Source organism: Eucalyptus grandis, chromosome 10, assembly GCF_016545825.1.
Source record: "Eucalyptus grandis isolate ANBG69807.140 chromosome 10, ASM1654582v1, whole genome shotgun sequence".
In the NCBI taxonomy this organism is placed as follows: Eukaryota; Viridiplantae; Streptophyta; class Magnoliopsida; order Myrtales; family Myrtaceae; genus Eucalyptus; species Eucalyptus grandis.
This window is the reverse complement of record NC_052621.1, coordinates 18,672,426-18,686,958: the sequence shown is the minus strand read 5'-3', so window position 1 is coordinate 18,686,958 and position 14,533 is coordinate 18,672,426. Positions and strand designations below refer to the sequence as shown.

Genomic DNA, 14,533 nt, shown 5'->3' with positions numbered 1-14,533 from the left:
ATTCAAAAATAACAAAACATAATCGAGAATTTACGTCCCACGAAGCATGACATGAGCTATTGAACGAATTATCTAAGGATAGACACGAAAAGGTTCATTTTTTCAAAGAAATTTCCTGATCTTGACTAAAATGGCTAGCCTATGAGATAACCAAAGAGACAAATTTGCTCTTATGCCTGACCAAGAAAGATGTTTTTTATATTATTTTATTTTTTTTTTCTATTTTGGCCATGTTTTGAAAAACCCTTCTCCTCTTTTCTTTTCTTTTCCTTCGCGGGGCAGACGACGGGAAGATGGAAAAAAGAAAATCACTTTAGTTGCAGTATGGGACATCTGACAGGGGACAACATAGAATAGAGACAAGAAAAACATAATTTTAGTGGTGTCTTGCAAAAGTTAGGTTTAGAAAAAAATTTGGGAAAGAATAGTCGTTTCATGTGCCGCCGAGGAAAGCCAAGCGGTGCAAAACCAGAATGACACCGACGGCAGTTCATGAGTTGAAAGCTTCCAAATCAAATTAATGTAGAAAGAGAATGGATTTTTAGATAAGGCATCTCAGATCTCTAAACTATTGTCTTTCAACTTCTTTTTTGTGTAACCTGAGTCTTTAAATTATATAAATAAATAAATAAATAAATAAATAAATAAAAATATATATATATTCGAGTTGGTCCTTCTGTTTAAAAATAAATGAATATGCCGGTAACATTAAATTACCGTTAAATCTTTGATTCGATTTAGTGACGAAAAAGATGATTGACATATATTATCACAATTAAATAGCATGTTATCTTTCTCCCTCTTATTAAAATAATAGTAGGGGGCTTTAGATCAATAGATCCACATGGTTAAGAAGAACATCAACTTATCAAAGCCTGGATAGTTGATTCGCGCGTGAGATTCTTCTTTTCTTCTCTGCTCCTTTTCTTGTTTCCATGTGATTTGCCACGTCAATATTTTCGTCCACAAATTCGACGCCAGTACCAACTTCGACGAGAAAGGTCATAACTCATTACTCAAGGACTCCATTGCATGAAATAAGTTCAGCGAGGGACCTGATTAGACAATAGATGAAAATTCAGGACCTTGGGAGTGCCTCAAGACTTTGGATGGTCCCTTGAAGAAGCACATCACAGAAATCATCGAAGCTCATCTGCGTCAGGTTGGTAAGTGAAGAGGCTTTCTCCTGAAATCTATTACTGCGAGTCACTCAATCTCATCTTCTTGTTTTTTTCGTGGAATCCCAGGTCGAGTTCTTGCTGAATTCTTTCGATCTCGCTCCGCTCTTCCTCCTCCTCGATCCACCGCAAGCGAGAACTTGGCAGCGTTTCCGAATGTCGGACTTGTGAGACTCGGCATTTCAAGTACGGGGGGAAGATTTTAAGGAATCGGCCAATCTCTCGGCTTCGCTGCGCGAGAGACCATGAATTCTGGATCGCACGACGTGCTCAATGCGGTGCTGCCGCTGCTGAAGCTCCTCACCATAACGCTGATCGGCCTCCTCCTCGCCCACCCAAGATTCAAGATCGCCCCCAAGTCCACTTTCAGGCTGCTTAGCAAGCTCGTGTTCGCTCTGTTCTTGCCCTGCTTGATCTTCACCCACCTCGGCCCCTGCATTTCGTACAAGAGCATCGTCCGGTGGTGGTTCATTCCCGTGAACATCTTGGTCAGCACCGGCATTGGGTGTGTCCTGGGATTCGTGGTTGCGCTGATATGCCGACCGCCGCCCGAATTCTTCCGGTTCACTGTGATCATGACCGCGTTTGGGAACACAGGCAATCTTCCTCTGGCAGTCGTCTCGTCGGTGTGTCATAATGTGGAGAACCCGTTCGGTCCGGAATGCTATGGCCCCGCCGTGGCCTATGTCTCGTTCTCGCAGTGGGTGTCGGTCCTGTTGGTCTATACTCTAGTGTACCACATGATGGAGCCGCCACTGGAGTTCTACGAGGTCATCGATGATAGAGTCGAGATACCTGAAATACATGAAATAACCGAAGAAGATTTCGAGAGACCATCGATCAACGGGGACGCGCTCGCCAGCGATCTGAGCAGGCCGCTCTTAGTTGAAGCCGAATGGCCTGGAATTGAAGATAAAGAGACCGAGCATTGCAAGACGCCCTTCATTGCAAGGCTGTTCAATAGCATACCGGGCTTTTCACACACCGCACTTCCGGACCCTGGTCCGCCGGAGGCCGACGGTGAAAACAGCCCGAAGTCCGTGAGGTGCTTAACTGAGCCGAAGGTGATTCGGAAGATCAGAATCGTTGCCGAGAAGACCCCGATTCACCACATCCTTCAACCCGCGATCATAGCATCCATCTTAGCTATATTCGTAGGGATGATTCCTAAACTCAAGGACTTATGCTTCGGAGACGACGCCGTGCTCGGCTTCCTCACGGACAGTTTGGACATCATGGCGGGTGCGATGGTGCCCTCAGCAATGCTCGTCCTAGGGGGAATGCTCGCCGAGGGCCCCAACGAGTCGAGGCTCGGCCTCCGCACCTCGATTGGGATCATGGTCGCCCGGCTGCTGGTGCTTCCCCTGCTGGGCATCGGTGTGGTACTCCTGGCCGACAGGTGGGGCTTGCTGATGCCTGGGGACGAGCTCTACAAGTTCGTGCTCCTGCTGCAGTACACGACGCCGAGCGCCATCTTGCTCGGCGCGATCGCGAGCCTGCGGGGCTATGCCGTGAGCGAGGCCTCGGCGCTCCTCTTCTGGCAGCATGTGCTGGCTCTGGTCTCTCTGTCCGTGTACCTGACGGTCTACTTCAAGTGGTTTCTGTCTTCCAGTTGAGATTTTGTACAAAAAGGGTGCTTTTGAAATGTTGGCCATAAGCTCATGTATTGCCCCGATTCAACTCATGTAATCTCACAGGCATGTGGTGCCTATATTCTTTGTTTGGCTTTGGAAGATTGGACCTCGTTAGTTTCTATTAATTTTCCCAATACTTAATCTGAACAACGAATTTAATAGCTGAAGGTGTAAACAAGTTGGGTTGAGTCGAGTCAAACGGATGCAATCCCAAGCTCAAGTTCCTCGACTAGTATAGGTAACTTAATTCAACTCGACTCAATTGAATTATTGAGTACGAAGAAACTATAGTTCAAACTAGAGCTCCATCTTTGGGCACAGTCTCTGAAGAGAGAAATGATTATGTGGGTATTATCTACAAATTTATTGTGCGGGATTGAGTGTGTAAGTGCATGGCTGGAAACACCAATACACAAGCTAACGCTAGTGAGTAGTAGTTAATGTCAGTCCGACTTTTTTTAAGCCCAACCGTTCTTTTACTTAGAAACGTGCCATCTATAAATTCTATAAATTCGTGTAAATTTAATGGAGTCCCTTTTCAATTTACAAGGATCAAAATCAAATGAATTATTCAATAACGTATTGGCATGAAGTAGGTTCGGGGAAATAACCATCATTGATTGTCATTTCCTATATCAATGTTATTTTTTCAAAAGCACTTCCAACAACGCCCTCATGAATTTGATCAAAAAATCACTTGAACTAATTTTCTTTTTTTGTCGAATTGGTCGGTCACTTTGTTTTTTTTTTTTTTTTTTTTTGGTTGGAATACGAATTTATTTAATAAAAGTGTTCAAACATAAGTGCTCGCTAAGGGAACATCTAAACAAAGTAACTCCCAGAAGGGTTGAAGGGGATAAGCTAACCAATTATTGGGGAAATAATTTAGCCTTTGGGTCTTGGCTACTCAAAGGCTAATTTTAAGTGTTGAAATTGGCCCATGGTCTGCTGGGCCTCAGAAATCGGTCGGTCACTTGAAGTAGTTATATTCTCGCTTCTTATTCAGCTTTTCTTCCCATGATTGAGAAAATGCAGTAGAGACACGCACATGACATCATAGTGTCGGGCCTAACTATATTATAACCCCATTGATAAGACCGAACCAAACGCCTTGGCCCGTACCGAATTGGACCGGGCCAAATCGGGCCGGTCCAGGCCCAGAGGAAGAAAGCGAGCGCGGGGGGCCCTTCTTGGCTCGCAAGGGTACGTAAACGTACTACGTGGGACAGGCTGTTGCGGTTGGAATCTCCATCACCTTTTCCCTAGACTTTCCCTCCTTCGCCCGCGAATCAACACGGGCAGAGGAAGAGAGACGTTCAGACGCATTCAACGAAGATGCAGCAAGAATCACCTGAGCACGAGTATGCGGATAATGGGGAGGGAAAACACTCCATCTCTTTCTTTGTGCGAAACAAAGACAGTGCATCGAAGGAAGGAAGAAAGGGAAAAGATTGCGTGCCTTCTTCATGTTGCGGACACCCCCTTTCCCTTTCCTGCAAGAAGCTTCTCTCTTTCTTGAGCATTTGATCTTCCTCACATGCTCATCAAGGCCGTTCCTCTATATCAGTTCAGCTTTTCGCGAGCTGCTTCTCTCTTGCCGACTCTCTCTCTCTCCGTACATTGGTTTGAGTGCAGAACACGAGTTGGGACTGAATATGGGGATGACAATAGTTGGTTCCTTTGCGGTTTTCTTATTCTCGTTTCCGTCATTCTCGGTTTTTTTCCTAGATTCAGCCTCGTTTCTTGCCTTTGATTTCTACCGTTTGTTGCTTTTTTATCTTCATTATTTCTTTCCTACTTGGTCTCATTTGGATTCTTTTTTTTTTTGGTTACTTCTTGCCTAAAGGTTTAAGGCATAATGAAGATGGGTCGCCATTCCAGAATTCAGATGTGTGAGGTAAATCCACTTTTGATCTTCTCTAAACATCATATGTTATGCTTAAGGTTTCTGTACTCGTTCATGTTTTGCTTTGATGTTGATTATTCCAATTTTATTGTGGCGTCAATACTATGTTAGATTGATGTCCCAGTAACACATTCTCTGCTGTCCTTGTAGCTTTTTGGTGCTTGACCACTGCTCAATGCTTTTATAGCTGTTTTGTATTGGCTTAATAGTGGGAACGTGTTGGCAGTTGTGTTCCTTCGTATCATATACCTTACTGTGTAGCGCTTGCTCCTCGCTATTTAGCTTCTGAATAACCATCACAACAGATTGTCACTCTCACATTGTTTTGCACTTGATTGGTCTGTATATTATTGCGCTTTTTTCACATCAAACTGTAATGATCCAGCTCACCTCACAGAATTGATTATGGAAACAGAAACATTAGTAGTCGATGTCCTGAAAAGATACCTAACAGAAACTTCTCTTCATTTTCTTGTGATCTTTTTCTATTTAAGTTAATTATCCTCCATGCCATGGTAAAAATAAGAATGTCACCGCAGTTTTTGGCCATTTCCATGATGGATCAGTGTCGTCCAGACATTGTGCCTACTTACTAATAATAAGCTGTTCTCTATTGCACTTCTTAATGATGCTGAACATTTGATACTCTGACGCAGGGAGCTCATTGAGGTTTTATCTCTTTCAAGTTGGTTCAGAAGGTTCTGCTTGTATCTAGAAGATCTGTTTGTGCGAAACAGCTTTCTAGGGATGGGGGACCATTTCATGTTGGTCGTGAATCGTTTAACTGCTGACTCTACCTCAGAAGCTGCTATTGAGAGTGAGGACAGTATTCGGCAGGTGTTGATGTCTCCGTGTAAAGAACCTACAGCCGATATTTCTACTGGTGAGATGAACATGACAATCCTCTCCACTCGGAGGGAGTTGGTACAGTGTAGGATTTGCCATGATGACGATGAAAACTTAAATATGGAAACACCATGTGCGTGCTGCGGCAGCTTGAAGGTCAGATGCAGTTCGATTTGCAGATTGCAGAGATGTCCTCTGTTTTGCATGTTTCAGTACATTTTCAAGTCATCTGGTGGTTAAGTTCTCTGGCAACTTTATTAGGACCACAAACTAAGAAATCTGTTAAGTTGATCACTATAAAGCTATAGTTCGCTGAATTGAGCTTTGCAATATCACTTTGTAGCAGTTGTGTGTGCTGGGCATGGTTAAGATTGGAGGCTGAACAAGTAATATGAAGCATTGCATTGAAAGAAAAGATACAGAATAATAACATAGTGAAGTATAGAACAGTTTTGACAATGTATACCGCACATAAAAAAGGAAGGGACTTAGGTTTTGTAGATGTTCTACTCTTCTTTCTTTTTTAGTAGGCAAATGCTCTACGTGACTAGTTGCTCATCCATAGCTGCACTGATGTTTGACTCTTGACTAATGGAGACATTATTTTTCTCGAGATTCAGTCCCAAAATAATATCCAACACTTGGTAAATGCATTGCATCCATCGCTTCATACTTTGTGATCATGGCTTCTTTTTTCTCTGCGGTGTGAATGGAGAGAGCCTGTACTATATACAATTCAGCATCTGTGATTAATTAGAGCAGCAGGAGTCTTGTGATTTCCCTTTTTCATATTACATTACTTGCTGCAATACTCCGGTTTTGATTGAACTGTGTATTTTCCGGTTATTTTCAGTATGCTCACCGTGACTGCGTCCAGAGATGGTGCAGTGCGAAGGGTGACACCACCTGTGAGATTTGCCTCCAGGTTCGCTATTTCTTATCAGAACTTGCGATTTATCTAGAGAAAAGTGTCAAGAGTTTATCTAATTAAAGAAAGTGATCACAAATTCCATGAGACTGTAGCAATTCACACCTAACTATACAGCACCGCCTCCTCTGATCCGGCAAGGAAGTTTTCCTTTGAGCTTCAGGTATCATATTTAAATGTTTCCATGCTTGAATAAAATTTGACGTTTCCTCCAATGTTTGTTCTTAAGTCTTGCAAAATAGGAAGTCCCCTGTTACCAGAGATTATTTAATATATGTTAAGCGTGTCTTTTCAGGGGAATTTGGGGAATTACCAGAAGGGATCTGCTTGACCCACGAACCGTAGCAACGGTTTCTTCGGATAATGATTTTTCAGATACTGACTTTGAGGATTACTCAACTCCTTCTGGGGGGTTGATGTGCTTCCGCATAGTTACCATAATTGTATACTCTCTCTCTCTCTCTCTCTCGTGCATGGACATGTGCAGCATACCCTTGCACCCCCCATAGACATACACATACCATCTCATGTTGTCCATTATACATATAAAGACATAATTGAATAGAATCAGCAGGGAATAATGATGCTGATATTTCTGGCAGAAAACATGGACCTTATTAAATTTGTATTGAAGAACTCATCACAATTTCTTGGGCCTCTTGGCGTTTATTATACTACTTGCAAGTCAGATGGATTTTATTTATTTTTTATCCACGGTAAAATAGACTAAAAGGAACATAGATAGCAGACAGGTTGTTAACCTTTCAAAAATAGGTTTTATAATCAAGCAGGGTAATCATGATCTCTTTCTAAGGGCTCTTCAGAGTGCAGAAAAGATCTCCTGAAACTCAGTGAAATTAATTTAAAGAAATTGATTAATTTTCGGTTGGAACTAAAGACGTGGGAAAAACTGTATATGCTCATGATTTCTGTGCGGAGACTTCGCTGTCGGGTGGCTAGTAAATGAATTCTGGGCCTGACCTCGATTTGTTCACAAGCCGTATCCAAATATTAAGTAGTCTTGTCCAAACTGTGCACAAGTGGTATCTTTGAATCTCTTATAGAACTTGTTTCCAGTTGAGCAACAGGAAAATTTTTCAGCAGACTATTTGCTCATCCACGTCTTTCGCTGTCCTCTATTGTCTCTTCTTTAAGCTTCTCACAGACACGTCCACCTATTCCCTAATTTGTTACTGCCTCAATCATTTTCCAGCAGTAGTCTTCCACTCTTTTGAGGAGGTATTCAAGCCGAAGCTTTACACTAGAAACCGTTCATGCTTCAATGAATACCACTGTCTGTTTATTGGAGGTGAATTTACCTATTCCAAAAGAACTCTATTTGACCTTAAATTACACACTTCTTAAAGCTGTTCATGTTTCTTAGTCACGTTTGCTCGTATTTCTTATTCAAGTAAGTGTTTCTTCTTTCTCATTCAGAAGATCCAATACAGTTAATTTTGCATTATCTAGAGTCAAGTACAGTACTAGTTCAACAGCTAATTCCCCCCTTACTTAATCTTACAAACATTTACATTGGTGCAAGTCATGGAAGTTGCTGTTGCACATCTACAATATTTAGTTATTTGATTTCCAGCATTTTATGCTGTATATCAATTCCTTTTTCGAAAAACAGGCTGGCCATATCAATCTACAATCTTTCTTCTATTTGCCCCTATTTAAGCTAGGACAAGGGGATTGAAACACCTTCTCCTGGCTTGGATGAAACAACGGTATTGAGCCAAAGAAATTACTTTTCGTTGTTTGACAGTTTATAGTTCTTCTCTCCTGAAGCAAACTTTACCAATTGTGCTCATCGGAGCTGGAGATTACTCACTGCCATTGGTCACGGTGAGGCTTGTCAGAAGAACTGTTCCTTCTAACCTAAAATTGATGATATAAGAAAAGTGCTGACATGTTGCTTTGATTGCAGTTACTTCTGTTCCTTGTGGTCAAAGCATGCTCTGCCATCCAGCATCGACGTCAACAGGTCACTAGATGATTATTCTTTGATTTCTCATGGCCGTTATTCCATCATAGTATTGCTCTAAGTATCAAGTTCTTTAGAGAAAATTGCAGTAGAATGTCACTGTTTGATTTCCTTGCTGCTACTTATGATCTGGAAATAAAACTGCCTGAAACAGAGGCACCATGCAACTAACTTGCATTATGTAATTCTCTGCTTCTCTTTACAATCACCAGTCACCGCGTAAATTTATCTGAAAGTTTTGTTTTTTAGGTTCCTCACTTGTCGCTAGAGATGAGTGATGAAGAAAACGAGTTGCCACCGATGGAGCCTCTCCCATGATAGCGGCGGCCACCTCTCTCAGTTGAAATGAGGACAAGGAACTGCTGGTAATAGCACGGCTGTTGAATGATACCGTAAAGATTCTGAAGACGTCCCATTACGGCCGCAGAATCCTTGGATTCAAGAATGAGAGCAGCAAGTTCGGTGCTGGGGAAAGCATCTCCATCTAAATCACGGTTACAGAAGAATGTAAATATCAATACCTTCTCCCTCCTGTCTATTCGACGGTTGAATGTGCTTATGAACTCAACGCTGACATTGAGCAGGAAACTCGATCAAGAACTCTACATTTGCACACTAGACGAAACCAGAATATCAAGATCAAATGAACTAGAATTCAACATCGTAACAAAAATACATTTGGACTAAATTGATTCCACATACTTGAAGCTGGTAGTGGGAAGGAAACTTAGAATTAAACCTTAGAAAAGTTTCAACCGGAATGCGGACGCTTCGAAATGGTATTTGTTTCCATTTATACGTATGCATGTGTATTTCGCGAAACCATCAAAACCCCTCTTTTACAAACTTCAGAATATTAATGCAGAACCTCGCTTTTTTTTCTTTTTTCTTTTTTGTCCAAAAATTCCTTTTATTTAACAACGAGATTCCTTGGACAAAAAGCCCAAAGAAGAGATATCAAAACATGGTAAATCCCAAAAGAGTTGAGGAGCTGGTCCAACCAAGAAGAGGGCAAAGTATTTAATTAGCTGCTTCATTAGCATCTCTACCGCAACGGGCCATGGAGATTTTGTTCAACCAAGCCAACCGGGTTCGGGCGTCCAAGATAAGCGCCTCGACTTCCCTTGGCACATGATCTTCTATCTGCAGGGCATCGAGCAGGACCTTAGCTCGGTCGCTCATAAAGTGTCAACGGTCTATCGTTCGATGCGAAGTTCATTCCATCGTTGGAACTCCAAACGACCCTTCGTCGTCCTATCGATTTTGAAGTCATCGACCATGTCTCAGATGCAAAATAGTATTGTGACGAGGGTCGATCCTTTCAAGGAAATACATATTCCTATTGGTCATAGGATTTGTTGATGAATACAGGGATTTCATCTGCATCATTCTTTTTCTAGAATGACAGATGCTTCCCGATTAGACTAGTACCCGACTCCGACTCACGGTACTCATGCTTTTTAAGATTTCTTGAATGAATGTTGTACTCGCGGGCTAGTGGGTTTATATCAGCTACTTTGACGAGATGTGCACATTTTTAAAACATGTTTCCTAACATAAATGGCTTCGTGAAGTCCTTTTCTTTATTAGGTATGGTGAACATAGTACCATGAACAATTTTAAATTGGTACATCTGTGTTAAATTTATTTTTAAATTAATTTTTTGACCACAAAAAAACCATAAACCAGTACACATCTAATAAATTTATTATCCCTTAGTTTTCATTAAATTTTACTATTAAATTGTTAAACTAAATAATGCATGGCAATTGATATGTGTACCGATTTAAAGTTTTACTTTCTGTTTGTCAAATGTGTACTAATTTGGAGTTCTTCACGATACTAATTCAATTTAGTGATAAGTAATGGGAGATAAATTTATCGCATATGTATTAGTTTGGGATTTTTTATATTAAAAAATTAGTTTAAGATAAATTTATTACATGTATACTAATTAAGAGTTTTTCGTGGCATTAGTCATATTGGATAGTCACACATCTATTATCTGTTGTTGTGTTTAGAACGTCAAATGAATCAAAACAGCATTAATATGTCCAGGAAAAGACAAAAAAATCAGGTCTAGCCAAATTGTAGTTAGGAACCAAATCGTTTTTTCTTCTTTTGATTTTATATTTTAGAAAATAGAGGCTACTTCGCTTGTGTATGATCAAAATTGTTAATAGGTAATACGTACGCTTCGACTTTGCGGTTTAGTTTGGTTAAGAAGAAGGTCCGGTTCAATTTGTGGATCCTTTTTTTTTCTTTCGAAACAAATAATTTTGTATTATAATAATTCAGGGGCACTAGTATTAGATGCTTAGCTATTTGGAAGTCCATGAAACACACTATGAACATGTTAAGTACGAAAGTAGTTTGCAAGCAATTTATTAGATAATTTTATGAGAATCTTAATATATTCCTAATTGATTGTAATTGATATTATAATATTTTGTTATATTAGATAGTTTCCTATAAAACCTATAAATGCTTATGTACAATTCATTGTATATAATGAAAGATACAAAAAATTCATGTTTCTAACCACATTGTTTTTCTCTTGATATCGAAGTCATCATTATCTAAGGAAGTGCCCATCACGTCGGTCCTTGCTTTGGCCGCGTCGTTCAAGTTTCGTTATCAAGTCCACCGCTTCAGCCGTTGTTCAAGACTTGTTCACTGCTCATTTGGGAAAAGAGACACCACTGTTGGACTCGCCACCCTAAGATGAATCGGATTCTAAAATTTCATCGTGAACAGACACCAGATGCCTCCACACGCGTTGTCATGTCTCGGACACTAAAGCACATCACCTATAAGGGCTTTTTTTGACGCTTTTCGTTGGCTATTTTGAAAATGAAGCGCCACGACCAGGTTCAACGTCCTCTGGCGAGTCCAAGTAGCCAAACGCGGTCTCGAAACGCCACCTACACGCCCCTTCATGTGCTAAAGAAAGCTTCGACATGCGAGATCCACTCGCTCATGTGCAACGCACGTGACCAAGGGCTCTAGTTGGGATTGCTAACGCAATTGTTGCCACATTAGCTTGCCACATCGCTCTGCCACGTCACCCTGCCACGTCATTATTTACCGTGACTGTACCATTGCTCTGCTATGTCACCTGGGCTAAAAAAATATCGAGTTTTTTGAGTGGATGCAAGGAGTTACATCACTAGTGATATTTGTGCATTTACTAGAACTATTGAAGAAACTAGAGAAAAACTTGTTGAGCATTCGAACGAGTAGGATAGCAAGAATCATCGAATCCGAATGTGGTTTTGAAACACTTTGATTCCATCTATCGTGCTTTAGTTTAATCATCTCAATATAACAAAGGAAGCGTGAGATCTACTTGCTAATTGTTATTCCACTTTGGATATTGCTGATCAATATAAGTTGTTAAAGAATCTATATCATCTGCATTGGAAGATTGGTCAATCTATTAACGACTTTTGTCCTCTATGTATGCTAGGGATTAATTGGCCTTATTTGAGGGGCAATAGGAAGTAGTTGCCGATACTCGTAAGTTTCTTAAATGTTGTAATTGTATGCATGTTATGCAACTTTTGTGGCATTTAATAATGAGTTTGGAACTTGTGCAAGCTTCACTTTAACATTGAGATCCATTATCTCATCTTGAGACAATTGTTTCAGAGTTGTTGATTGAGGAGACTTGGCTCACTACTTTGAAGGTGCACCACACTATTTTGTCTATTTTTATAGACAAGATGCTTGCCACCCTACTACTTCCTCATCAAGCAAATTATATTGTGTGCGCCATCACCGAAATGGTTACCTTGTATCCAATTGTTATCAACGACGACTTAGGAAGTCCATGGGACAAAAAATCGATCCCGATACAGAGTTCCACTTGCACGCCCAACCACCATTGTTTCTATCATTAAGGGTTTCCCTAATAGCTCATTTGTTACTCAATCCTTAGAGGATCTACACTTCATTCTTTAAGAATCTAGTAGTTCTAGCTCCTCTATCCCTCGTACTTTTGCTTTGTCTCACTCTAGGGGGAAAAGTGTTTAAAAAGTCATAAATTTTTTGCATTTTTGTCAATTTAGTTGTAAACATTTTTACTTGGTGCTAATTCAGTCCTTTCTGGCTAATTTTGGCCAGATTTTGCTGACTGGACATCGACTGGCTGACGTGGTACGATCGGCGTTGACGTGGATAATTTTTAATAATATTTTAATATTTTTGAATATTTTTATTTTTATTTTTTCCTTCTCCTCTTCCTTCCTCTAGCCGGTTGCCGAGAGAGCAGCCTTGCTCTAGGCTGGCGAGGTTAAGCGTCTCTCATGGCCGATGAGGGCAAGCCTCATTGCCCAGCACAAGGCCGCCCTCGTGGTCATTGGTGAGGCTCGCCGTATGTTGCCTTTGGTTGGTCGCTGAGGTCTATCAATCAATTGGAGGAAGGAGGAGGAGAAGGAGAAAAGAAAAAAAGAAAAAAAAAAGAAAAGGAAAAAGAAAATAAAAGTTGTCCATGTTAACGCGATCGTGCCACATCAATCGACCGGTGTCCAGTTAGTAAAATCCAGCCAAATTTAGTCAGAAAGGATTGAATTGGTACCAAGTGAAAATGTTTAGGACTAAATTGGCACCAATAAAAGGTTTATGACTAAATTGACATAAATGCAAAAGATTTAGGACTTTTTGAACACTTTTTCCTACTCTAGGTAGTTCCGATTCATGGTTCTTTGATTTTACATATTGCAATCATATTCTTCCAGCTCCAATTTTTTTTTTTTTTTAAAGTCAAAGTCATTACCTTGACAAGCACCTACTAGTCATATAGTAGATAATTCAATTGTCAGTCATAAAAAATACGTTTCGATGTCCACATTGTCATTACTTGACAGTTTCTATTAGGAACGTGAATATTTGAAGAGAAATATAGAGAAGAAAAACAAGTGAGAACTTTTATGTGAAAAACCACTCCCAAAATCAGGAAGGGGAAAACCACAGTGTTGTACTAGGCAATCTCGTTATCAATATTTGTGTTGCAAGTTTTAGGGTTGTAGGCTTCAATGTTACAATTATAAAAGATATTACCCCTATATATAGTACGAGTCTAAGGCATATATAATTGTGATGAAAATCACACATATGCCATTAATAGCAATAAAAGCCTTGTAATTTGTTTTAACATGACAAGATAGATGACCTATTGGGAAGTACCCGCTCATAACAAATTATTTCTACACTTGAGTATTATTTTTCTTTATCATACTCCCCAACCCCATCAATTTCTTGGTTCTTAAACTCTCTTTATAACTTGATCTTGACATTCCCTTCTCTTCCAATGGTTGTAGTGTACAGGATTTATGGACATCACAGGCAATTTTGACAAGCTGTAAAGTGGGACGCTTATTCGAACTCATCCCCTTAAAGCTTTCGAACACTAATACAACCCATGCTACCATAGCATTAATTGAAACTTGGCATTTTCTCTTGGGTCATATTTCTTATTCTAGATGAGGTCATTTGATTTCAAGTTGTAGTTTAAGTTCCATTGAAAATAATTATTTTGATTGCTTGCCATTTAAGTTGGGAAAACATCACACTTTACCATTTGATCTTGGTAAATTAGACTCTAAGGCTCCATGCCCATTTTTACTCTCACTTCGGGAAGATCTTGCTATTTTGTGAATTTTTCAATGATCATTCTCTTTATGTATGATTTTATATTATGAAAAATTGATCTAAACATGTTCACATCTATCATGATTTTGTTGTCACGATTAAAGCACAATATTTCCCATACAACAATATTTTCCATACTGATTAGAATTATATCTCAAAACCTTACCACCATTTTTGTATTTCTTGTCCAAGAACTTTTCGACAAAATGGTCGAGTAGAGTGTAACTATAAACACATCTTAGATGTTGTATGCACTCATCTAACCTTAGTATTTTATCTAGAACAATATTGGCTTGAGGCTTCCCATACTATCGTATACATTATTAATCATACTCTATCACCAACTATAGGTAACATATCTCCTTGTGATCGCTTGTATAGCTGTGTTCCTAATTACAATCT

The 14,533-nt window shown here is 40.0% G+C and overlaps 2 protein-coding genes across 3 annotated transcripts; both read left to right on the top strand.

The window, feature by feature from the left end:
* Positions 1-926: 926 nt before the first annotated feature.
* LOC104422129 (protein PIN-LIKES 2) lies at positions 927-2,913 on the top strand. Its single transcript, XM_010034362.3, has 2 exons — positions 927-1,166; positions 1,248-2,913. The coding sequence occupies exon 2, from the start codon at positions 1,424-1,426 to the stop codon at positions 2,792-2,794; it is 1,371 nt and encodes a 456-aa protein (XP_010032664.2). The 5' UTR covers positions 927-1,166; positions 1,248-1,423; the 3' UTR covers positions 2,795-2,913.
* Positions 2,914-4,289: 1,376 nt separating this feature from the next.
* LOC104422128 (E3 ubiquitin-protein ligase MARCHF3) lies at positions 4,290-9,097 on the top strand. Of its 2 annotated transcripts, none has more exons than XM_010034359.3 (9): positions 4,290-4,527; positions 4,659-4,709; positions 5,375-5,720; positions 6,418-6,489; positions 6,588-6,655; positions 6,788-6,935; positions 8,261-8,340; positions 8,423-8,479; positions 8,729-9,097. In XM_010034359.3, the coding sequence occupies exons 3-7, from the start codon at positions 5,466-5,468 to the stop codon at positions 8,279-8,281; spliced, it is 564 nt and encodes a 187-aa protein (XP_010032661.2). In that variant the 5' UTR covers positions 4,290-4,527; positions 4,659-4,709; positions 5,375-5,465; the 3' UTR covers positions 8,282-8,340; positions 8,423-8,479; positions 8,729-9,097. The 2 variants fall into 2 exon arrangements, with proteins under 2 accessions (XP_010032661.2, XP_010032660.2); XM_010034358.3 differs by having other exon boundaries at positions 4,291-4,482.
* Positions 9,098-14,533: the final 5,436 nt, after the last annotated feature.

Excerpts from the sequence above, each read along its gene's own strand:
- LOC104422129 (XM_010034362.3), top strand. The coding sequence starts at position 1,424 with ATGAATTCTGGATCGCACGACGTGCTCAATGCGGTGCTGCCGCTGCTG.
- LOC104422128 (XM_010034359.3), top strand. The coding sequence starts at position 5,466 with ATGGGGGACCATTTCATGTTGGTCGTGAATCGTTTAACTGCTGACTCT. Across the intron at positions 5,721-6,417 it reads CGTGCTGCGGCAGCTTGAAG|TATGCTCACCGTGACTGCGT; the intron begins GTCAGATGCAGT and ends GGTTATTTTCAG. Across the intron at positions 6,936-8,260 it reads TCCGCATAGTTACCATAATT|TTTATAGTTCTTCTCTCCTG; the intron begins GTATACTCTCTC and ends GTTGTTTGACAG.